Source organism: Gorilla gorilla, chromosome 15 (genome assembly GCF_029281585.2).
Source record: "Gorilla gorilla gorilla isolate KB3781 chromosome 15, NHGRI_mGorGor1-v2.1_pri, whole genome shotgun sequence".
Classification (NCBI taxonomy): domain Eukaryota; kingdom Metazoa; phylum Chordata; class Mammalia; order Primates; family Hominidae; genus Gorilla; species Gorilla gorilla.
In genome coordinates, this window is record NC_073239.2 from 44,145,406 (window position 1) to 44,169,974 (window position 24,569).

Sequence of the window (24,569 nt, forward strand, 5' to 3'; positions counted from 1 at the left end):
CCTGCTTCAAGATGACTTTCTGTCTACTTCTCTATCAGAAATGGAGCTTCCCTAAAGACTGCCTCAATGTCAGTTACCCACCGGCCTTTTTTCCATCTTGTGCTCCTAAACTTCAATGATATTAAATGATATTACCCTTTCTAGAAATTCTCCTTAGCTTTGATTTTATAATTTTACTCTAACTCTGTTTCACTCCTTCTTTTATAGCCTTTCTTTTCTCTATCCCTTTACTGCAGACATGTTGTACGGCTTTGTTCTTGACCTTCTGATCTCTCCATATTCATTCCCTCAGAGCATGTATCCATTTTCTTGGTGTCGGCCTTCCTGACTATCTGATTATTACCATCATATAACGATGTTGGTGATGAGCATAGCTAACATATCCTAGGCATTTTCCATGTAGGTTATCATAAGCACCCTATATAATTCGTACCATTTAATTCTTCAACCCTAAATGATACTATTACTAACCACATTGTATGAGCTAAGGAAACTGAGATTTTCATCAAAACCACGGAAAGCAAACATAAGGAGCCCCTGTGTGTCTCCTTTGTTAATGCCTCTGGACATCACGGCATGTGGATTGCCCTGGAATGGGGATTAGGAAGCGCAGCACTGTGAAAACACCAGAAAATACGTTATGATAGCGGGTAAGGCCACTCATCTCTGCACATTGAGATGGTTTTGTTTCTGAGTCAGGTTTGAGATGAGCCAATCCTGACTCCATGGTACCACCAGGGATCACGAATTTAATAAAATCTTCGTGGATGCTTGGAACCCAACTGGTCTCTGTTTTCTACTTTAGGGAAAGAGCCACAGCTTGAGTGGAGTGGGGTGGTTTTGGTGTCACATACGCGATGAGTAATACCCACCGCTGCAGAGGAATCACCGTGGACTACTCCTCGTTTCATCCCATACTCTTGCGATGGATCCCTCTCATCTGTTTACTGATTTCATTCAAATTCTCCAGCGAAAACAGGACCCGGACTTGCCTTCTCTATCCTGGTTCCCATCACTCTGCTTTACAGGCCTGGCCTGCTCACGGCTCCTCACACCAGCGCTGCACGGCTCCCTCCACACCTCCGCCCTGTTTCCTCCATCAGACAGGACTAGCTTCCTCCATCTCTATCGGGCAAAAGCCTGCCCAGCGTTCAAGACCCTCCACAGATGCCGCCTCCACGATTAGCCTTCTTTCTGACCCCTGAGCCTGTAACACGCGCCACCATAACTCTCCACCTCAGCCCACATTCCCACAGCACTCACGACGTCCGCGGCCCTCAACATGGTGCTTCATTCTATTTTAGGGTATTTCCTGCTTGTTTCCTACACACACAGTCGCACGAGGCACAGCCCCGAGTGACCCGCGCAAGAGTGGCCCGCGCTTCCAGCCGCGCCGCCGCAGGCCAACGAGGGCAGCCTAAGCCGCTTCCCGCCCCCGCGGGGACCGTCGCCAGCCCGCAGCTCTAGTGGGAGGCCGTTTCACATCGTGCCCGGCAGCCCCGCCACCGCCAGCACTGGCGCCTCGGGCGGGCTTTACTCCCCTCGGGGAGGTGCGAATCCTCAGGGGCTCCTCGAGAGGGAGCCAGGGAGCAGCTGCGTGAGGCACCTTTCGGCCCTCTGCGGCCGCCGTAGCTCCCCAGCAGAAACTCGGAAGTGGAAATCTCAGCCATTCAGCGTTTGGGTCAAGACGAAGGCGGGTTCTGGACAGACGTACGCTGTCAGGGAGTGTTTACTTTGCCTCCACTTCTGTTCCTCTCCGCCCTGGTGCTGCTCCGGGTCACATACTCGTCCTGAGCCAGCTTCAGCCTCTCCGCGCAGAAGTCTCCCGGAGCCAACTTCTGTGAGTCGAGTACTCTTATGTGAAGTCTACCAAGCTCGTGTTCAAGGGAACCAAGGCGAAGCGGTGGGTCCTGCAGCTGTGGCGGGAGCCTCCTCAGTTCTTTTCGGACGCACTCCACCCCCGCGAATCCGGTGGAAGTCGTGGCGTGGAGAGCTGGCTTTGTGGCATCCCAGGCTTCGCCCTGGCCCCTGTCCGGGCTGGATGGAGGCCGGACCGCGGTTCCTGGCGCCTGTGCAGAGAGGGGCGGGTGACCCGTGGCCCCGTATCCACGAGTTTGGGTCCCCTGAGGCATCTCTCCAGGCCTCTGCCTGGTGGGTCTGCGTTAGTCTAATCTTGTAGTTCATGATGATAACTTCCTTTATTAGGGATTATTCTTTTCTCCATCGTCTCTTCCTGGAAAAGTTATTGATTAATTTTTTCTAAGCTAATATGTAGAGTGAAACCAGGATGAATCACACAGTGGTTGAGGTGTATATGGGCTTTGATAGGGATATGGGCTGGAACCTGCACTCTGTCATTTACTAATTTTGTAATTTGTGGCAAATTGGTTAATATGTCTGAACTTCCGTTTACTCATTAAGAGATCAAATATCTTTGAACCTCCGTTTACACATTTATACTTTCAAACCATTTTTTATAGCTTTAGAAGACTGTGAGGATTAAATGAGAGAATATATATGCAGAAAATAAATTGAACCAAATGTGAGGAGGAGGTCATAGTGGTAATTTATTAGCTCTTTAGGAGAAAAATACCTGTGCACTCATATCCCCGCTTCTTTTTTAACTGGCAGATTTGCCCGAGGTTGACTGTACATACAAATATTGAGCATTTCCTCCTGGTCTCCGTGATAAACAGAGGTTTTGATATTTTTAGGTGAGATGGAAAGAAAGTATCAAGGAGTGAGCTGAAGCCACTGCCCTTGAGAACCCTCTCGAGGAGTCTGGGCTCATGAAGATGCCAGAATAAGTGGCAGGTATATCCTGAGTGAATGTGAGATTTTTACTCTGTGAATTTCCTGTGAGAAGTGGTGAGTTATCTTCTGAAAACTTTATGATGATAATGCAGACAAGAGTGTCTTAAGATTATCGTAATAATCATAATTAATGCTTGTATAGCACTTTCAGTGTGCCAAGAAATAGTTGTAGGCACTTTGCACATTAACTTTTTTCAAATCGCTCTTGGTTTTTTATTTTTTTATTACGATGTAATTCATAATTATAAAATTCACCCTTTTGTACAGTGGTTTTTAGTATATATTCAAGAGGTTCACCACTGTCTAGTTTCTCAGTGTTTTCGTCATCTCAGAAGGAAATCTCTTCCTACCCATTAAAGCAGTCACATCCCATCCTCCCCCTCTCCTAGTCCTTGGCAACCACTAGTCTGCTATCTATGTGAAATTGCCTATTCTGAATATTTCCTAAGAAATCATGCAACATGTGGCCTTTTGTGTCTGGCTTCTTTCACTTATGACATTCTTGAGGTCCATCATTGTTGTAGCACTTCTTCCTTTTTATGGCTGCGTAGTAGTCCATTGTATGGATGTAACATTTTGTTCATCCATTCATCAGTTGATGAACATTTAGGTTGTTTCCCCTTTTTGACTATTGTGACTAATGCTAGTGTGAATAGTCTTATGTAAGTATTTTTGTGGGTGTATGTTTTCATTTCCCTTGGGTTTACATACTTAGGAGTAAAATTGCTGGGTCATATGGTAACTCTTTAACTTTTTGAGGAACGCCAAACTGTTTCCTGTAGATGCTGCACCATTTTACATTTCCACCAGCAATGCGTGAAGATACATATTACCTCTTAATCCTCACAATAGCCTTAAGAGTTAAGTTATTATCCTAACTTTTTAAGTGGGGAAACTGACTCACAGAGAGATTCAGTACCTTTTCCAAAAATTGCAGAGCTAAGAAGTGACAGAATCTGGATTTAAAATCTGGAAGTGTGGCTCTACAATCTGCTTTGAACTTTAACATAATATGTACAAAGCCTGAAGCAAATTCTCAGCACTGTATTTAAGAGAGCATAGCAATGTAAGTCTTCCTAAACCAATAATTTATAAATGAAACAGCTTAAAAGACTTCCAAGTTTCAATCTTATGATATTTATTTATCACACAAATCAATATACCTAAACTCATCTATATAAATTATGTCTTGTAGTACGAAGGAAAAGAGCAAAGATAAGAAGAGAAAAAGAGAAGAAGATGAAGAAACCCAGCTTGATATGTTGGTGAGTCAGTTTTCAGTGCTTTATTCTGAAAAAAGTTAACATTTCTTGAGATCTCATTGAAAACATTTTCCTAGTTAGAAATTTATGATGTATTCATATTTGTCTTAAAGTGCTTAAATATTACCTACAGTTGTAAATTCCATTTATTCTTTAGCTCAGTAGATGTTACTGATGCCTTTACTTCATTATCAGAACACAGCACAGGAGAGAAGAATTACAACTCTCTGACTTAGTAGGCACCATTAGACTGCTTAATAGCTGGAGATTCTGATATATAATTTTAAAGGCTTAATGTAAATGTTATTCAACCAAATATATTTTACAAGTTATTTTCTTTGAACATGTATACATTTTAGTTGTAGAAGTCAGTTGTCTCTTAAACGAAGTATCTTCACAGGAAAAATCATTATTTTGTGAACTCTGAAACGAATGAAAATTTTAAATACAGTATCAGGGTAGCCTGTAAATGATACTGGAAATAAATTGACCCAAACACACTTAACCAGCCTGTTTTCTGTTTGGCTGTTTCCATACTTTTTTTTTCTCTTTTAAAACTTGGTAAGTTGCATTTTGAATCTTCATAAATTATGGTAGCTTAAAAAATATATAAAATATGGAATGGTATAAAGCTAATATTCTGGAAGAATCATTGTTTTTGAATTGGCAAAACAACAATTCTAAAATTAGGGTAAATATCTAGTGTAGATATGTAGATGTGGAATTGCTGTGTCAAAGGATAGGTGAATGTTTAACTATATAAGAAACTGCCAAAAATTTTCTAAAGTGGTTGTGATATTTTACCCTCCCACCAAGAATGAATTAGTTCTCCAGTTACATCCTTGCCAAGAGTTGATGGTGTTATCAGTCTTTTCTCCCAGTCTGAGTTTTTCCCAGTCTGAGTTTCTTAATGGTGGTTTTCGGATGGACACTTTTTTTTTTTCTTTTTTTTTTTTTTTTTGAGATGGAGTCTCGCTCTGTCACCCAGGCTGGAGGGCAGTGGCGCGATCTCGGTTCACTGCAAGCTCCACCTCCCAGGTTCACACCATTCTCCTTCCTCAGCCTCCCAAGTGGCTGGGACTACAGGCACCTGCCACAACGCCCAGCTAATTTTTTGTGTTTTTAGTAGTGACAGGGTTTCACCATGTTAGCCAGGATGGTCAGAAGCTTTTAATTTTTATAAATCTTAGTTTATTTTTTTCTTTTATGGTTACGGCCTTATCTCTTTGATCTAAGAGATCTTTGCTTACCCCAAAGTCAGGAAAATATTCTACATTGTCTTTTAGAGGCATCATAGTTTTAGTTTTTACATTAAATCTGTCATTAATCTCAAATTAATTTTTGGCATGGTGTGAGTTTGGTTTCAAGATTTACTTTTTTTTTTTTTTAATATCTTGATAGCCATTTGTGCCAGCACGACTGGTGTTTCCTTTTTCCATTAATCCAGTTTCGTATCTTCATAAAAAATCAATTAACTTTCTATGTATTGGTCTATTTCTGGACTCTGTTCTATCGATTTTCTGTTTTTCTTTTGGTATATTTCTCTTGATTGCTATAATTTCATGAAGTCTTGAGATAAGGTAGTGTGTGTCCACCAACTTTGTACTTACTAACTATTAGTTTATTAATTTCTACAGTGAAGCCTGTTGGATTTTCTCGGAGAATAGTATTGAGTCCAGATAATTTAGGGGAGAATCAACATCTTAATATTGGGCCTCAATATTTCATAAGTTTCAATGTAGCAGTCTTGCATGCCTGTTTAAAAATTTATTCTTAAGTATTTTATAATTTTACACTACTGTCAGTAGAACTTTTGAATTTGATTTTCCAGTTGTTTGCTGTCAGTATATATAGATATACAATTGATTTTTGTATAGTGACTTTGTAGTCTGATAAGTCTGTTTCACTTCTTACTTCTAATGATTTGTTTATATAGAAAACTAAGAAATTTGCAATTATATTTCCTGTGACTATCGTTTTACTTCTTTCTTCCTAATCCTTATGTCTTGTCTTGCTTTTTATTGGTTTATTATGCTGTTCAGGACTTCCATAGTGTTGAACAGAAGTCACGAGAATGGGCACAATTGCATTGTTTCCAAGCTTAGGCAGAAAACTTTTAGTAGTCCACCATATGGTATGATGTCTGTAGGATCTGCAGAGAAAACCTTTATCAAAATGAGGACATTCCTTTTAAACTTTGTTTCTTGGGAGTTTTTATCATAACGATGTTTAATGCTGTCCAGTGCCTCTTTCTGTATCTGTTGAGATGATTATACAACTTTCTTCATTCTGCCATTGAATAACATTGGTTTCATTTTCAACTTTTAAACTAACTTTACATCCCTGAGATAAACCCCACTTGGTTGTGGTGCATTGTCTTTTGGGATATTGCTAGATTTGACTTCTAGGTGTTCGCTTTTCTTCTTCATAAGATTTATATATTGGTGTTGATGGGAGATATTGGACTTTTGTATCCTTTTCTTGTAATGGCTTTATTTGATTTTGGTGTCAAGGTGATATTGGGTGTCATAAAATTAGATGGGAAGTGCTGTCTCCTTCCCTGTTTTTGGAAATAGCTGTGTAAGATCGGTATGATTTCTTCTTTACATGTTTGATAGGATTTACCAGTGAAGTCATCTGAACCTAGAGGGTTTTGTTTGGTTTGGTTTTATTTTTTTGTGGGAAAATTGAGATTTTTTAAGAGATATTTTCAGATTTTTCTGTTGTCAGTTTTGGTAATTTGTGTCTTTTAGGAAAATTTCATTTCATCCAAGTTGTTGGATTTATTGGCATAAAATTGTTCAGAATATTCCTTTAATATCCTTTTAATGTCTGTAGAATCTAATCTGTATTGCAGTCTCTTCATATTGGTAATTTTTGTTTTTTTCATTTTTTCATGGATCAGTCAGTCTAGCTGGAGGTTTATCAATTCTTTATAAGATCATTTATTTTAGATCATTCATGATCTTTTAATACGGGGGTATTCAATCTTTTAGCTTCCTTGGGCCACAGTGGAAGGAGAATTGTCTTGGTCCACAAATAGAATACACTAACTATAAGCTGATGAGCCAAAAAAAAAGAAAGCAAAAAATCTCATAATGTGTCAAGAAAGTTTATGAATTTGTGTTGGGCTGCATTCAAAGCTGGCTTGGGCCACATGCAGCCCTCAGGTTGGACAAGCTTGTTTCAACATTACTTATTTTCTCTTTTTTTCATGTTTTATTTCATTTATTTTTAGTCTTTTTTTTTCCTCCCTTTAACTTATTTTCAGTTTACTTTGCTCTTGTTTTATTGCTTCTTAAGAAGGGAGTTAGATCTCCTCATTCCATGTTAGTTTTAGTTATAGTGAACACATTTTGTTTTCATTTTCATTCCATTCAAAATATCATCTAGTTTTCCTTGTGATTTTTCTTTTCATGGACACTTGAGTTATTTAAAAGTGTACTGTTTTTAATTTCTACTACATAGAGATATTATAGGTATGATATTGTTGCTGACTTCTAATATAGTATAGTTGGAGAACATACTTTCTTAGTGAATTTCCATGTACACTAGAAAAGGATGTGTATTCTGCAGATGTTGGTTCAGGGTTTTTTTGTTTTTTTTTTTTTTTTTTTTTTTTTTTTTTGAGATGAAGTCTCGCTCTGTTGCCCAGCAGGCCGGAGTGCAGTGGCATGATCTTGGCTCACTGCATCCTCCGCCTCCCAGGTTCAAGTGATTCTCCTGGCTCAGCCTCCAGAGGAACTGGAATTACAGGCACCTGCCACCATGCCTGGCTAATTTTTTTTATATTTTTAATAGAGGCAGGATTTCACCACGTTGGCCAAGCTGGTCTCAAACTCCTGACCTCAGGGGATTCGCCCGCTTCGGCCTCCCAAAGTGCTGGGATTACGGGCATGAGCTGTGGCGCCCGGTATTTCAGTGTTTTTTAGATGTCAGTTATATCAACTGGTGGAGCTTGTGACTATGCACATCTTCTGGGTCCTTACTGATTTTTCACTCATCCTGCAATGTATTGAGAGTTATGTTAAAATCTCTAGCTGTAATTCTAGATCTGTCTACTTGAGCAGTTTTTGCTTAAAGTATTTTGAAGCTGTCATGTGTACACATTTAGGATTGTTAAGTCTTCCTTATAAATTCAGTCTTTCATTTTCGTAACATTTTAACCTTTATTTCTGTTAAATGTCTTGATGCCTAGTTAAATTATTTGACCACCCTTTTGCTCCTGTTAAGCCTGGGCCTTTGTTAGTTTGTGCTTATTTATTAGGTTTTTGCCTGTAGACTTAGACAGTGACTCTTACTCTAGGAAAGTTTCATCCTCATGGGCCTCAGCCACATGTTCTAGGTATATTTGGTGAGTTCTCTCCACTCTGCTATGTCCCAAATTTGTGTGATCTCTGGCATCTCCAGTCAGCCCTCAGAAGTGCCAGCCACTCTGCATGGGCCTTGTGGAGCCTGCCTACTGTATGCACTCCCCCCAGCCCTTGGCCCCAGACCTGCAGAGAACTTTTGCATACTCTTTTGAGGCCTCACCTGTATGTTGTTCCGTCTTCTCCAGTACCTTATTCTATAAACTCCAAACATGTTAGCACTCCAAGACTCTCAGCTTAGTGACAGTGACATTGCCTCATTTTTGGAGGTCTCTACCTCTCTCTGCGTGGTCAAGAAACTGCCATTGGGCAGAAAACAGAAGTGTGTGTTAGATTTGCCTCCTGTGTTTTCCTGTTCTCAAATATCACAGTCCTGTTCTGCCTGTGTTCCAGTCCCCAAAAACAGTTCTCTCAAATATTCTATCAGTTTCAATTTTCTCATTGGTCATGATGGGAGGGCAAGTCCATCTTGGCTGGAAGAGGGAGTCCTTCTGCGTCTTTTTCTCTTTGTCCTTCCACCTTCTTTTGCATTGTGGATTTTCTAAACTCCCCGTAAAAATAAGCATGTGCCTATTTGAGAAGGGAAAGAAAAAAACCTTTTAATTTTTTAAAGCTGTTCTGTTGGTTCCTCACAAGGATCTGAAGGGATTGGTAAATAGGATGAAAGAAATTCTGTCTTTCACATGGAGAATACCATGTGTGACATTAATAAAAATGAGCATGTCTGTAAGCAAATAGTTTCACTCAGCTCTACTAGATTCAGAAGCAACTGACTTACAACATCGTAGTTTGCAAAACACAGATTTGATTTACCCAGGAACTAAAGCTAAGTAAGCTATGGGTTAATAGAAGGTCTGTGAAGGGTACTTAGACTACAGTAAGATTTGGGAATAAAATTCCATTTCCAAATCTAAGATATATCATTCCTTTGTGCCAAGCACATAATGAAGGTAGAGATTTAAGGGGGCCCTTAGCACAGAAGCACTGGGTTAGTCAGAAGGTGAGGTGAGCTGTCTCACAGCCTTGATGCTAGAATGAGGGTGCCCTGGGAGTATCTTATCAGCCATGACACTGGTGCATCGGGCCATTTTTTTTTTTTTTTTTTTTTGAGACAGGCTCTTGCTTTGTTGCTCAGGCTGGAGTGCAGTGACATGATCATGGCTCAGTGCACCCTAGACCTTGTAGGCTCAAGCAATCCTCTCACCTCAGACTCCTGAGTAGCTGAGACCACAGGCTTGTACCACCATACCCAGCTAATTTCTTAATTTTTTTGTAGAGATGGGGGTCTCCTTTTGTTGCCTAGGCTGATTTTGAACTCCTGGGCTTAAGTGATTCTTCTGCTTCCACCTCTCAAAGTGCTGGATTACAGGCATGCCAGACATATGGAAACATTCTCAACTATGTGAAAATATGTGAAAAGCTTTGTTATGCATTGTGAGACAACACAGCGGGAATATTTCACCATCTGCCTAAGGTTTAAAAGGATACAACTTTAAGCATGTGTCTAAATAGCAAGTAATGTTTTAGAGCGGATTCTCTTAAATTCAGCTTGGGCGTCTGCAGCATATACACAGCTTGAGCTGTAACCTGACGTAGAGACAGGCAACTTCAGTGCCCACTGTTCTTAGGATCCACTGCTTTTTCACAGCTAAAACCCCCGAGTGGCACCGTTAAGTATTATGTTATGTTACTTTAGTCGCTAAACATATAAGCATACCTCCAAAGGTTGAATGTAGGCCACTTGCAGAAAGTAGGCAGAATGCTCATATTTAATTCTTGATGATACTGTGTTTAGCTTTCTTATTCTTTGAAATCTCATTGAGAAGAAATACTGGCATCTGCTCAAAGTAATTTCTTTTTCAGTTGACAATATTATAAGTAATGTTATTGTATCATTTTCCTACTTGGACAGAGGGTGAAAATTTTGAGGAGATTCTCTGCCAGAAATTTCTTCTTCATTTGCAAAACATTAATGAGATATTATATTTAAATGATTTTATTTAATATTAAGTGTACTTGGTGAATGAGGCATAGAACATACAAAATAAAACTAATTTAAAATTATTAACTATTAGGTTCATAAGAAAGACTTGCTAATCATAACACTGTTCATAATGATTCTGAATAAAGCATTATTTCCTTTACTGAAAACAATTGTAGCCATAACTCAATCACCTAAATTGTCATTAGTTTTATTGCTTTCTAATCGTCTTTAGCTGAAATTTTAATTGTGATTAATTTTCTTTTTCTGCATTGGTTTTGTGTGTGTGTGGAGGTTAAATATACAGAATATAGAATTTGCCAATTTTTCTATTTTTACGTGTACACTTCAGTGGCATTTAAATACATGCACCATTTTACCTTCCCACCAGCATTGCAGAGGGTTTCAGTTTCTCCACATCCTGCCCAACATTTGTTTTTCTGGTTTTCTTGGTTTCTGTTTTTTGTTTGTTTTGATAATAGCATTCTAATGGGTGTGAAGTGGCATTGCATTATGGTTTTGATTTATATTTCCCTAGTAACTAGTGATGTTGAGCATCTTTTTGAGTGCTTATTGACCATTTGTATATCATCTTTGGAGGAATGTCCGTGTATATCCTTTGCCAGTTTTGAATTGTGGTATTTGTCTTTTTGGAGTTCTCTATATAGTCTGGATATTAATTCCTTATAATGTATGTAGTTTACAAATATTGTCTCCATTCTCTGGGTTACCTTTTACTCTGTTGACAGTGGTTCTTGATGCACAAAAGTTTTTAATTCTGATGAAGTCCAGTTTGTCTGTGTTTTCTTTTGTTGCCTGTGCCTTTGATGTTCTATATAAGAAATCATTGCCAAATTCATTGTCGTGAAGCTTTTCCCATTTTCTTCTAAAAGTTTTCTAACTTTAGCTCTTACATTTAGGTCTTTGGTCTATGTTAAGTTACTTTTTGTATTTGGTGTTAGATAAGGGTACAACTTCATTTTAGCTGAAATTTTATATATTTTAAAATTGATTATGAAAATCATGAAATGTTTAGTTGAATAGAAAATTTTGTGCAGTGGAATTAACTGAATCTTTAAAACCTTTTCATTATGGAAATATCCAAACTAATCCATACATAGAAGAATATAATGAGTCCCCCATGTGCCCAGGCCCCAGCATTAATTATCAATATTTTGCCAATCTCGTTTCATTTCATAAACACTCCCACACACAATTTTTCCTAGAAAATTTTAAGTAAAATCACAGATATTACATCATTTTACCCATAAGCACATAAATGTACATTTCTTAACGTGGTATGTCTTTCTCTCATCATCTGTTTTGTTCTTTACTTTTATACGTTATACTATGTCATTATCAGACCTTGTAAAATTAACAAGTATTCCTTAATATGTCATATCCAGTTAATGATTGACTCATTTCTACTCTAGTTAAAGTACAATTTAGGAGGAGGTTTGAGGATATTTTTTAACGTTAAGATATAAACTTTTATGACAACTGCTAAAATAATTTTTGCTAGAATCTAACATTTCTATTGGCAAATTGGAAATTAGTATACATAGACATAGATTCTGCTCATTTTACTTTCAATCTAAAATCGTAGTTAAGATTACTGGCCAGGCGCAGTGGCTCACACCTGTAATCCTAGCACTTTGGGAGGCAGAGGCGGGTGGATCACGAGGTCAGCATTATGATAGGCATTGCCTCTGGAAAGCAGGCATGAATAGATGGCTGGGGTCTATCATGAGAGAGACCGTTCTCCATATATCACTTTGTACCTTCACATGTTGCCTTTTGTTTTGTTTTGGTCTTTTTTTGAGACAGGACCTTGCTCTGTCACTCAGGCTAGAGTGCAGCGGCATGATCATAGCTCACTATAACCTTGAACTCCTGGCCTCAAGTGATCCTCTTTCCCAGCTCCCCGAGTAGCTGGGTTTACAGGCATGCACCCCCATGCCTGGCTGTATGTTGCTATTTTGTATTTTAAAAACCTAATCCTGACTGTGCTGGTAGTCCCATGAATCTGTGCACATACATGCAAACAAGTACATGTAAAACTGGTGAAATCTGAATAAGCTTCATGGATTATATCAGTGTCAGTTTCCTGATTCTAACAATGTATGATACTTATGCAAGATGTCATCATTGAGACAAAGAGAGTAAAGGATATGTGAGATCTTCGTATTATTTCTTACGACTGCAAAATAAAAAGTTTTTAAAACTAAGTTATAATAAAAAAGAACTCTGTGTCAAAACTAAAATATAAAGTAGAAATATCAATTTTATTTTTTAGGAATCTGGTGGACAGTAACAAACTTTGGTGAAATTTCAGGAACCATAGCCATTGAAATGGATGAGGGAACCTATATACATGCACTCGACAATGGACTTTTTACCCTGGGAGCTCCACACAAAGAAGGTTTGTGTCTGGAAGGGAAGATCCTGCCACAAGTGTAGATTTTAGGACATTCATTCACTTAGGCCAAACTCTAACTAGTCTCAAACATTTTCCAAAGGAATGGAACCATTGCATTTGACTCTTCCAATTTTTTTTAATTCCTTAATATTTACCAGCCATTGGCAAGTCCCTCTTTCTAATATAAGCATTTGAAAACATTCCGTGTAGTTCCAGAAGAGTATCTTCGGAAATCAAAAGAATATGAATAATTAAAATAGTAAGTGGAAGGAAAAAAGAAAACCTATTTGAGTCAAACATGTTTGAATTACTTTTTTATTCAGACCTATTACCAAAACTAACCTGGGTGCATTTAACAATTTGAAGTTTCCTCATTTTCTTTAGCCCATTAGAGGAAGCACTAATGAGATACGAAGTAATTAGAAGATAAAAAGCAGTATCATTTGGCCAGCAAGGCCATCCATTGAATAAATTAAAGCATTTAGCTTTTTTAAATAAGTGCTTATTTATGACTGTATTTTAAAACATAAAGAGAAGCTATCTCGAAAGTTATTAAATAAACATTATATCACCCTGTCTTACTCAGTGTATAAAATTAGCACTGTAGTTAAAAGAAGGTAAAATAGATCTTGATTCCAAAGATACAGTATTACAGTGACATCAGTATATCTGAATATTCTTACATTTAATTGCAGAAGAAAATAGCCACATTTTTAAAGCAAAATAATGTCCTTATATTTACAGCAAATGTCAAATTTATTTTCAAATGTTTTTTCTCCAATAGTTGATGAGGGCCCTAGTCCTCCAGAGCAGTTTACAGCTGTCAAATTATCTGATTCCAGGTGAGCTTATGTTGTAATATAATTAGTAACCAGTTATTTTAAAAATTTAATTGTATTCATTAAAAATTTTAGTATCTGTCTTAAGCCCACGGTAATTTTGATATAAAAAATGAAATAGCTTTTTTGAGAAGTAGATTTTGTGATCTACTTTTAGTGGATTTCCTATCAATATATAATGCTAGGCTGGAAAAAAGATATGTAAGTTAAAAAATGAAGATTAATAATTTCACACACCAAATAAGATAGATTAAAAAATATATCAAATAGTACAAAACCTGGTTCACTGTTGGTATGATATTTAAACTCACTGTTTGGAAGTCTAAAGACAAACAGGAAGACTAAAAAAAGGAATATTGTTGAAACCAGCAGAGAATGTTACAGTATCATAATGACCAAAAGAATATTTTTACTCACTATTGTTACAGTCATTTTATAAATTAACCTTTTTTATTCTCACCTTGTGCAGAAGTATAGAATGATTCTTTAGGTAAAAGATACTGAAAGTGAATTTACATATTTTAGTAATTGGTTACATCAACATGATAATGATTTCTGTTATAAAATCATTAACGTATAAAGGAGTAAAAGTCAATTCTGGCATCCGAGGAGATTCTTGGTAAGGTAAAAGAAATCATAATTTTACAAAACCACGTTAAGATGATTATTTCTATTCTTTCTTTGAAAGACTGATAAGTAGGGTGAAAGACAAAGAACAAAAGCAGAGGAAGAAAAAATTCAATAGTTTTAAACTGCTTTACAATTATAAACAGAAAAGGATTATAAAGAAAATCAACTGACAAATGAGGAAAATATTTGCAACAATCTTAATAGGCAGTGAGTTCTTACTGTTCAAATGTATTTTGTATAGAATTCATAGCGCTGAAGACCCCAGTAGAAAAATTGTGAACAATCAGATCTGAATAGAAAAATGGACAAGGGACATTACCAGATAATCTAAAAAGTAAAAAGGAAAGGAAAAGAAAAACAATTGTTATTCTAGTTAACTACTAAAATGCAAATTAATAGGATACTGTTTTTTTCATATCAGGTTTTCGAGTATTTTTTTAGAGTCATAATGTTTAAAAAAAAAAATCCATGATACAAAACATACTCTGTTAATTTGAGGTAAGAATATAAATGGAAGCAGCATTTTCTGGAAAACAGTTTGATGACATAATTTTAGTAATTTATTATTGAAGTTTATAACTAAAGAGGTATAATTGAAGAATGATGAATTTTGAAAATATTTGTTATGTAATATATAAGGTACAATGTTTATATTAAAAAAGCAAAATATAAAACTAAATTTAAATCTGCAGTGTCCAATATGGCAACAACCAGTCACATGTAGCTTTTTTTTTTTTTTTTTGAAGGCACATAGTCTCACTGTGTCACCCAGGCTGGAGGGCAGTGGTGTGATCATAGCTCACTATAACCTCAAATTTCTGAGCTCAAGCACTCCTCCTGCATCAGCCTCCCAAGTAGCTGGTATTACATGTGCACACCACCATGCCCAGCTAACTTTTTAAATTTTTTGTAGAGATGGGGTCTCACTATGTTGTCCAGGCTGATCTTGAACTTCTTGCCTCAAGCAATTCTCCCATTGCCTTCCCAAAGCACAGAGATTACAGGAGTGAGTCACCACTCAGCCACATGCATCTTTTGAACACTTGGAATATGTCCAGTCTGAAATTTTAGATATGTACACACCCACACACATACACATGTCCTGTTTTGATGCCCTATAATTAATTTTCTCTCAGTTTTTAACTTTTATCTATCTTATTAATGTACAGAATCACCCTGAAATCTGGCTATGGAAAATATCTTGGTATAAATTCAGGTGAACTTGTTGTTGGGCGTTCAGATGCAATTGGACCAAGAGAACAATGGGAACCAGTCCTTAAAAATGTAAGTGCTGTTATTGTTTATAAAAACTCCCTGTCAATTGAACAGAAAGTCTGTAACAGTCAATCATAACATATTTAAAAAGAAAAAGTAGGATGCAATAGTATAATACATTAAATAGGAATAAATCGGTACGAACATAGAGCCTTAAAGAGGTCTCAAAATATAGTGCAACAAAAATAGCATTAGTACTTTTGCCCACAATTATTTCTGTATACCCTTAGTGCCTAGATATGGATCTCATTTCTATTGAAGAACCAGTCAATTTTAGGTCACAGAGTAGGAAAACAGAATAGTTCCTAAGTATCTTCTTTGTAGCAGAAATCATGGATGCTTTCAGAAACATTACAGACTGTAAGCGAACAGTGGAGCTAGCTAAGACCAAGTTGTGACAATTTGCATATAAAATATAAATAATAATGGTTCATTGAAGTAAATTATCTCTAAAAGACTTTCAGTTCATAAGCTTAAAATGGTGTATGAAAAGATTTAATATAAGAAAAAAGATAGTATACTAATTCTTAATTTTAGTAAGTAGTTGTAGTATATGGATGTTTTGTTAAATCTTTGTTGATACAGAATACATAATTTCCTTTTTCTGTGTGAGAAGTAAAGATTGAACAAAAATATGTGAGTGCTAAACTGTCTTTAAAAAGTAGATAACTATATCAAAAACAGTAAGGACCAGTGGGCACCAGGCAGAACAAGCAAATAGAAGATAAGCTCAGCCTTTGAGTAGCAGCTTTGGTAGTATACAATAATGAACTGAAAATAGGAACTCAGCAGTGTTTTCTAAGATGACAGATTAAACAAACATCCCACCAGAAAGAGGTAATCACTTAGACTAATTTCCTCATCCCCTAGGATAAAATCTTAAGTCAGTGACTTGAAAAGTATTTTGACCCAATCCATTGAGAAATGCATTTTTACATTGCAGCCCAGCACACACATATGAAGCAAGAGTTGTACTTAACAATACTTACTTATCCATGTGTTATGCACTTTGACATTTCTTATTCTCTTTTACCATTCCTCTGTGTGTCTGTGTTTTCCTTCCCCCCCCCCCCCCACCCACCCAATACCATTCAGGAAACACTACATTGATTTCACTACCTGCTAATGTGTTGCAACCCCTTTGAGATGATCCTACTAGTTACGATGAGATGCTTCTAATAAAAGTTACACCAGTAGAAAATGCCAATATTTCATAAGGCCAGGATGATGACTTAGATAGTACTAATAATACAACACTTTAGGAAAGTTCATTTCATTTTATTTTTAGGAAGGACACTAAGTTTCAAAAATTTAAATTTAAATGAAAGAGGGTCTTAAAATTCTCTTGCAAAAAGGACTCAGCTGAATAATCTGTGACACAGGTTTAAATCACCTTGGACCCCACCACCATATTCCAGGGCTCACCCGGAGCCATCCAGATGAGAGACCACCCAGCCCTTGTGACTTGACTAAGAAATTAAATCGATGTTATCAGCACGTTTTTAACTGGATGTGATATAAAGTTAACATATTTTGTAATCATTGTATTTATAAATATTTTGTCTAAATGTTATGGTATTCCAAGTTTTCCAAAAGAATCAACCAAATACAAGTTATAAATAAACGTTATATTTGTTACGGGAGTTAAGCTAACCAAATTTATAACCCAGATTTAGATACACAAGAAAATCAGTTTTTAAAGTTTTGTTTAATAGAAAGCATTGTAATACATCAAACATTAAACAACTAAAAATGTATATGAATATTTATTTTCACACATGAAAGTCCCTCAGACATTGATTCTTAAATTAAAAACACCAAAGGCATTGTATATACCTTTTCATGTTTTCTAATTGTGAAGAAAATAAATTTTACTTAAAATGCTAATATTTGAATAAAGTATGCATTCATAATTATGTTCTCCTCTTTAAAGTTAATTTTTCAAACAGAACTAAATCAGTTTTATCTTCAGTAGGTCTTTTAGAAAGGAAGCAATCCTATCTCATCTAATTAGAATAGTCCTACTAGGAAGATACTCTACAAATATTTATTGTGGTAATCTCTGAATAGTAAAATGAAAGGTGATTTTGGTTTCCTTTTCTATATGTTCTTGTATTATATTTTTCAGGTTTTTCTCTAAGTTCTTTTCTGTGATTTTTAAATCAGGGAGGAAAAATTAATTCATTGTAAACACTTAATGTTTCTTCTACAAGAAGAATCCTCATGGCTATTTTGTTATTTTGTTTCACTTAGGGGAAAATGGCTTTGTCGGCCTCAACTAGCTGCTTTATTAGATGCAGTGAAGCAGGGGACATAGAAGTAAAAAGTAAAACAGCAGGAGAAGAAGAAATGATCAAGGTAATGATGACATTTTATACAGATGACTGCATTCACACATGCGATGTGACTGTATCTCTTTAAAATGTTAAGTCATCATTTACAGTCACTTTAAAGATTTGTTAATGGCTTTTTATAATGTGATGTTTCAAATAGAGTCATTTTTAATTATAAATCCCATAGTTGATGGTTTGTTTATACAATGTGGTAGAGAAATCAGTGCATCTAGGAGCTACCTTGCCATTATCTCCATGGATTAGTATCTTTTTCTGGTAGTTCCACATGCTCTTTTTAAGCTTTCATTTTCTTGTTTTCTTGCTTGTACTTTAAAATCTAATTTTTAAAATAGATAACGTGTACACGTGGTCCAACATTTTTAAATAAAAGCATATGAAGTTGAAGACATATGCCTGCCATGCATCTTACTCACCTGTTTCCCACCTCCTTTTCCTCTTTCCCTTTTTTTTTATAGCCTCCTAAAATTTCTTTATAAACATATGAATATATTTATAATTTTCAACTGTTTTACACTAAAGGCAGCCTCCTCTATAGTCTTCTCGACTTTGATTTTTTTTCCTTAAAATTGTATCTTGGAGAGTTTTCTACTATTAGTTTGAATGTAGAAAGTTTTCTCTTTTTCTTGCTTTTCCTCTCTTTCTCTCTTTCTCTTTTTTAACAGCTACATAATATTCCATTTTAGGGATGTACCTTTATTTAGTCTGTTGTAGATGGAAATTTAGGCTGTTTCCAGTCTTTTGCTCTTATAAACAGTGCTGCAGTACATAATATTGAATATGCATCAATTTGTAGATGTGCGGGTGGACTTGAAGATAAATTTCCAGAAGCAGAATTACCAGGTCGGGGTATACACGTTTGTATTTATGTAATGCTTGAGCTTCTGTGATGATAATCACTCTATGAAACATAAAAAATCATAGCAGAACTTCTGGGGCCTTAGCCCTTACATTTTAAAAATATTTTTATTAATAGTACCCATCTTCTTTGCATTAGGAGAAACATGAATCACGTAAAACATGATTTTATTTTATTTTTAAAATTTGTGTGCATCACTAAGCTGGAAATATAACTTCCTTATTCCAGGCTAAATTCCCTCATCCATAGTCAGACGCATTAGCTATTGCACCAGTAGACTGTGGCCTCCCTAATTCTACTCTTTGTTTTACATCATTGTAAATGTTATACAGACATCTTCATTTCAAGGTGAAATTCTAAATAATACTGTTAATATAACCTAGATTAATCAGGTAGTTAACTGGAATGTGATGAAAACATTTAAGGCTTAATTTTTTAGACTTACAAAAGCCACTGATCTTTAATGATAAACATATACCAGCATGTGTCTAAAGAATAACTCCCCCCTTCTTGACACATGGCTTTTCTGTGTCTTGGCATTCCATCGCAGTACTGAGCATCCTGAACCTTGGTTTGTTTGTCTCTGTTGGGAATCACAGGTTGCATCCAGTCTGACCCAGGTTTGCTCTGTAAGGCATTGTGGGGGCCAGAGTGGAAGGCTCTAAGAGAGGGGACAAATGCCTTTTCTAAAATGCCCTTCGTTCTTATAATTAGAGCATAAAAATTAATGTTACATTTTTCTCTACTACCAGTGTAATTTAAAGGCATCTATCAATTCTCTGTACGTGCTTCATGTTAGATTTCCGGTCATATGTTTGATTTTCTTTTTAGAATAGTCTTGATTTCAGATAATTTCAAATCTAAAGCTCAAACAATTTCAATCTAAAATGTAGGTTTCTCTTACAGTTAGAGAAGTGAAATGTTATATTTTTTCGTTGCATGCATCCTGCACATGCGTTGTAATCTTGAATTTCCATAATGCTCCTGTGAGGTGGATGTGAGCTCAGCCTTACAGACAGGAAGACAGCCTCTGACCCTCCTTACATCCTCGTGGTTTTTGTCAGTCAGGTCATGGAAATCACAGTGATTTCAAGGTGTGGTAAGACAGGATGTGTACCCAGGCCCAGCTGACTCCAGAGGCCGCTCTCAGTATTTCATAGCACATTGCTTCTCAGGAAACAGGTCATTGAGGAAATGCAGATGGGTTTGTGATTACATTTAATTTTATTTATTTATATTTTATTGTATCATGTGTAAATTGTTTTTCATCTGGATATCATCACAAAAGTGTTATTGAAGGCAACAATTACAAGTATATGTGCAGTGCTTTGCACTTATACAAAGATACAAAGATACTTACACAAAGACTGTGTTTTTCACAATTTAAAGCAATTTTCAGATGAAATACAAAGTTTTCTGGGTCTCTTTGGTTAGTCAAGTACTTGGAAGCTCTGAACAGTGATTATTTAGGACTCTTTTCATACCATTTAATTGCAGGCTCTCCTAATCTCTGTCAGCCCTTCACCTTTATGACCTTGCCTTATCTACCAGAACATAGATCCCTCTTACTAAAGGTAGCATTTTGTTACAGGCCCTAGTAGGGAATGTTTTCAGGTCTGGGACCCCTCTAATCAAAACTGTCACAAAGATGTCATTGGCACAAACACGTTATTTGTCATCACTTTCTAAGCAGCCCTGGAACTGGACTCTGGCCACAGAGATCATTTAGGAGACATGAGTCCTTACCATTGCCAATTGCCTGTTCTGTGGGCGATCCTAATTGTTGAATGCAGATCAATTAACTTATGACTTGTGATAGTAAACATCTGTCCAAACTTAGGAGAATATAAGAAGCCAGTAAAAGAGGTGGGTTCCAATTAATTAAAAACAAGTTGTGTAATGTTAAAGGTTTTAATACTTTGATAATAGTCTGTGCAATGTAAAATAGCTATTAAGCTTTCAGTCTGATCAAATGAACACTTGTCTACTAGGGATAATTTGATCCTAGTGTATTCACTTGGAGGACAAAATTAAATGAATGATTTCTTTATTGCCTAGCAGGATCTGATGTGTAAAATGTTTCTGAAATAATTTTGTCTGTAGTGTTTCTGACACAAGGGCTGCGGAGGAAGCATGTGATAGCACTTACTCATATAGATTATATATATGAATTAAAAACGCATAGCCAGAACCTGTCTTTTTCTGAATATAGTTGCTCAGTTAATTTTTTCTTCTGCATAAGAAATCATCTCGAATATTCTTATGTGATACATAAAGTGGGGAAGGTGGAAGATAAACATATAACCCATTGGATTCTCTTTTCCAATATCTAGATTAGATCCTGTGCTGAAAGAGAAACCAAGAAAAAAGATGACATTCCAGAAGAAGACAAAGGAAATATAAAACTATGTGAAATCAATTACGTGTGTGTATGCTTTTCCTTTTAGACCTACAGATTTGATAGAGAAGTGCTTCTCAAAGTGCTTTCAAAATAAATTACCTAATTAGCTGGGGATGGTGGTGCATGTCTGTAGGCCCAGCTACTTGGGAGGCTGAGACAGGAGGATTGTTTGAGCTCAGGAGTTCAAGGCTGCAGTGAGCTCTGATCACCACTGCATTCCAGCCTGGGTGACAGAGCAAGATCCCGTCTGAAAAAATAAAAACTGATGGACAAGAAGAGGCAACACGATGTAGCCTCTAGGACAGAGCACTGAGCTAAATTCTTTTCTTTTCTTGAGGGTTCAGTTTTCCTAATCATCCTACCAGCTCCCAAAGCTACTCAGTCGGGTTAGTCACCCTCTCTATTCATTCATAGAATGGGCGTGATGCCAGTCAAAGGCTGTTCTCTGGCCAGGACACAGGGGACTCCAGCCAGCATGCCCTAATAGAAGTGGGGTCTTGTGCTACCCAGTCAATGAGTGGCCCTCCTCTTGAGAGGTCACAAAGTTCATCTTGTTGTTCAAAAGCTCCAGCTTATTAAAAAAATACAATTAGACTTTTTTTCTCCCCCAAGACGGAGTCTCGCTCTGTCCCCCAGACTGGAGTGCAGTGCCATGATCTTGGCTCATCGCAACCTCTGCCTCCCAGGTTCATGTGATTCTCCTGCCTCAGCCTCCTGAGTAGCTGGGACTACAGGCGCAAGCCACTGCCCTCGGCCAATTTTTGTATTTTTAGTAGAGACGGGGTTTCACCATGTTGGCCAGGCTGTTCTCGAACTCCTGACCTCGAATGATCTGCCTGCCTTGGCCTCCCAAAGTGCTGGGATTGCAGGCATGAGCCACTGCGCCTGGCCTACAATTAGACTTTTTTAATAAGTGAAAAAGAAATTAACAGTATTTATAAATTTAATAGTAAATATGTATAATCAGAGTTTGAGGTATTTTTCAATGAAGACATTTTCTTTGCAGAAAGAAATTTCAGAGCTTCCGAGACCACAAACTTAAAATAAGTAAAGAAAACAGTAAAATTCTTAAAAAGGCTCAGAAAGATGGATTTTTGCATGAAACGCTTCTGGACAGGTAGCTATTTACTTATTTTCACTATTTTCAGTAGCCAATACAAATGGCATGTAGAAAACATATATTCTCTTAAATTACTGTAGTTTTCACATTTTTGTCTTTATTTATAATTTATGAGTGTGGCAATATTACCTAGAGAGGATATCATGAGTTTGGGAAAAGACTGTCAAGAAAGAATATCTAAAAATTATAACCGATTCTAAGTATATACTTTAAGAAATTCAGGTTTGACTGTATCTACTTCATAAATTTATCATTATCTTTTTATAACTATTAGAACCAGAGTTAGAAAGAAGCAGTTTGACTAATACAAAAATTATGTGGATTCTGTTAGAGTAGTTCAGGTTCCTTAAAATAAGCATAGATCAACTAAAAAACTAAGTATAAAAGCTAAATAAGTGAAATTGAAGCAGTTTTATTGTAAGATTTGGAAGAGTGCAGGATGTTTATCATAGCACATTATTAATATTTATTACTCTTCCTATGTAGATAAGTGATGTCCTAGATTTACAACATAGAAAAACAGGTAAAGACGTTTAGCTGTCAGTGTACAAGTATAAATCAATTAAGTGCCAGATTTTGATAATCACCAGCTGCTCATTCAAGTCCTATGTTGCAAAGTTACTCTTACCCTTTTTGTACATTACTTGATAAAGGCAATGTTTAATTACATATTTCCTGTTAACTAGCTGGTAGAGTTCATACCTAAAGTCAGTAAATAATGTTAAGAATTGTTTCCAGCTGAGCAAATGAATATCTAGTTGTAAGAAATCAAGAAGAGGATATAAAATATAATCAGGATATGGACTCTAAAACGGAATAAGCTCTATGTCCTGTAACTTTTTTCATGTGTAATAATACAGCATTCTCACCCTGTTAAATGGAAATTTAAAGCACCCTTAAATTCCAGAATAATTAAAATTGCTATTTGGATTGAAAAGCCCTTAGGCAACATTTATTGAACATTAGGAAATAACTTTTATAAGATTAGAATCCATTTTTTATGGAAACCAAATTTAAAAGTATACATGTTTTAATATAAGTGTTGTGGTAATACAATAACCAAAACTGAACACACAGTTTTAAAGCTTTTTATATTTAGTAACAGTTGAATATATATGGCATGTTTTACATAGATTAATTTTACTATTTTTCTTTATTTAAACAAGAGAACCAAATTGAAAGCCGACAGATACTGCAGATGACTGGGATTTTTGTTTCTGTCTTATCTTTTTGTGTTTTTTTTCTGAATAAAATATTCAGAGGAAATGCTTTTACAGAGTTCTTGAGTAGTTGTGAAATTATTGTTTAGCTAGTAGCTAGTATAACAAGGATTAAACAAGTTTAATCAGGATTCTTCATGGATGTACTTTTTAGCTAACTACAGTTTTTCACATGGAAATGAAACTTACAGTACACATTTAACGTACCACAAAATTTTTTTCTGGATTTCCTGTCCTGAAGCATGAAGTGTACTAGAAACCAATTCTTCCTGTGCTACTTGTGGACTCTTTCTTAATGGATCATAATCTTACTTTACTTTAAACAATAGATGCTTAATCAGTGCCTTTCATAGGAAGTTAGAAACTCCCAATCCAATCAACAAGGCTTTGATTCTACCTCCTAAGTACTACCCAGATCACAGACAATCCAAATATCAGAACTAGGGGGCTGGACAGAGAGGACAAATCATCTATTAGGGAGTGGGACAGAAAGTGGAAACATTACGAAGGAGCAAGTAGGCTCAGAACAGAGGGGAGAGTAGTACTGGGGAAACTCCCTACTGAGGACAGGTTTGCCACAGTGGGTATGTATGTGATGCTTTTGTCCTCGTGGGCTGGAATGGAAGCTGATAAAGAAGTTCAGACGCTAGGTGTTGCTTAGGTCTGCTTTGTTGAAGCCTGTCTCTTTCAGAGTTCCTAAACACAATATTCCCATGGCATCTAATCCCAGTGAGTGCTCCAAATCCAGGCTGTGTATCAGATGCCACGGGAAATTCTGCCTCAGGACTGAGGTTGGTTCAAGCATCTGGATGATGTCAAAAGTCCACGTTGTGTGCTGGCCTAACTTGAAAGACCCTATCTAGTTCTAGCCTTAAATTCCTTCTGCCACCAAATCTAGAGTTACATGGCATCTGTACAAGCTAGGTAGCTGAGGCATGGGATCAGCCCTATAAAGGAGCTTTTGGAGCTTTTGTTGTAGGTCTAGCTTCAACTTGGCACTCCAGTTCCAATAGCTGGACTTTCTCTCA

The 24,569-nt window shown here is 36.6% G+C and overlaps 1 protein-coding gene across 1 annotated transcript; it reads left to right on the top strand.

Moving 5' to 3' along the window:
- The first annotated feature begins 1,706 nt into the window (after window positions 1-1,706).
- LOC129526550 (protein FRG1-like) lies at window positions 1,707-23,599 on the top strand. The gene is made up of 9 exons (XM_063697833.1): window positions 1,707-1,903; window positions 2,715-2,814; window positions 4,010-4,079; window positions 12,724-12,849; window positions 13,631-13,688; window positions 15,485-15,599; window positions 17,844-17,948; window positions 21,134-21,225; window positions 22,208-23,599. The coding sequence occupies exons 4-9, from the start codon at window positions 12,780-12,782 to the stop codon at window positions 22,320-22,322; spliced, it is 555 nt and encodes a 184-aa protein (XP_063553903.1). The 5' UTR covers window positions 1,707-1,903; window positions 2,715-2,814; window positions 4,010-4,079; window positions 12,724-12,779; the 3' UTR covers window positions 22,323-23,599.
- The last annotated feature ends 970 nt before the right edge of the window (window positions 23,600-24,569 follow it).

Bases quoted from the DNA above. Each gene is read 5' to 3' on its own strand.
- LOC129526550 (XM_063697833.1), top strand. From the start codon at position 12,780: ATGGATGAGGGAACCTATATACATGCACTCGACAATGGACTTTTTACC. The intron at 12,850-13,630 runs GTTTGTGTCTGG...TTTCTCCAATAG, and splicing joins GGGAGCTCCACACAAAGAAG to TTGATGAGGGCCCTAGTCCT. The intron at 15,600-17,843 runs GTAAGTGCTGTT...TGTTTCACTTAG, and splicing joins GGGAACCAGTCCTTAAAAAT to GGGAAAATGGCTTTGTCGGC.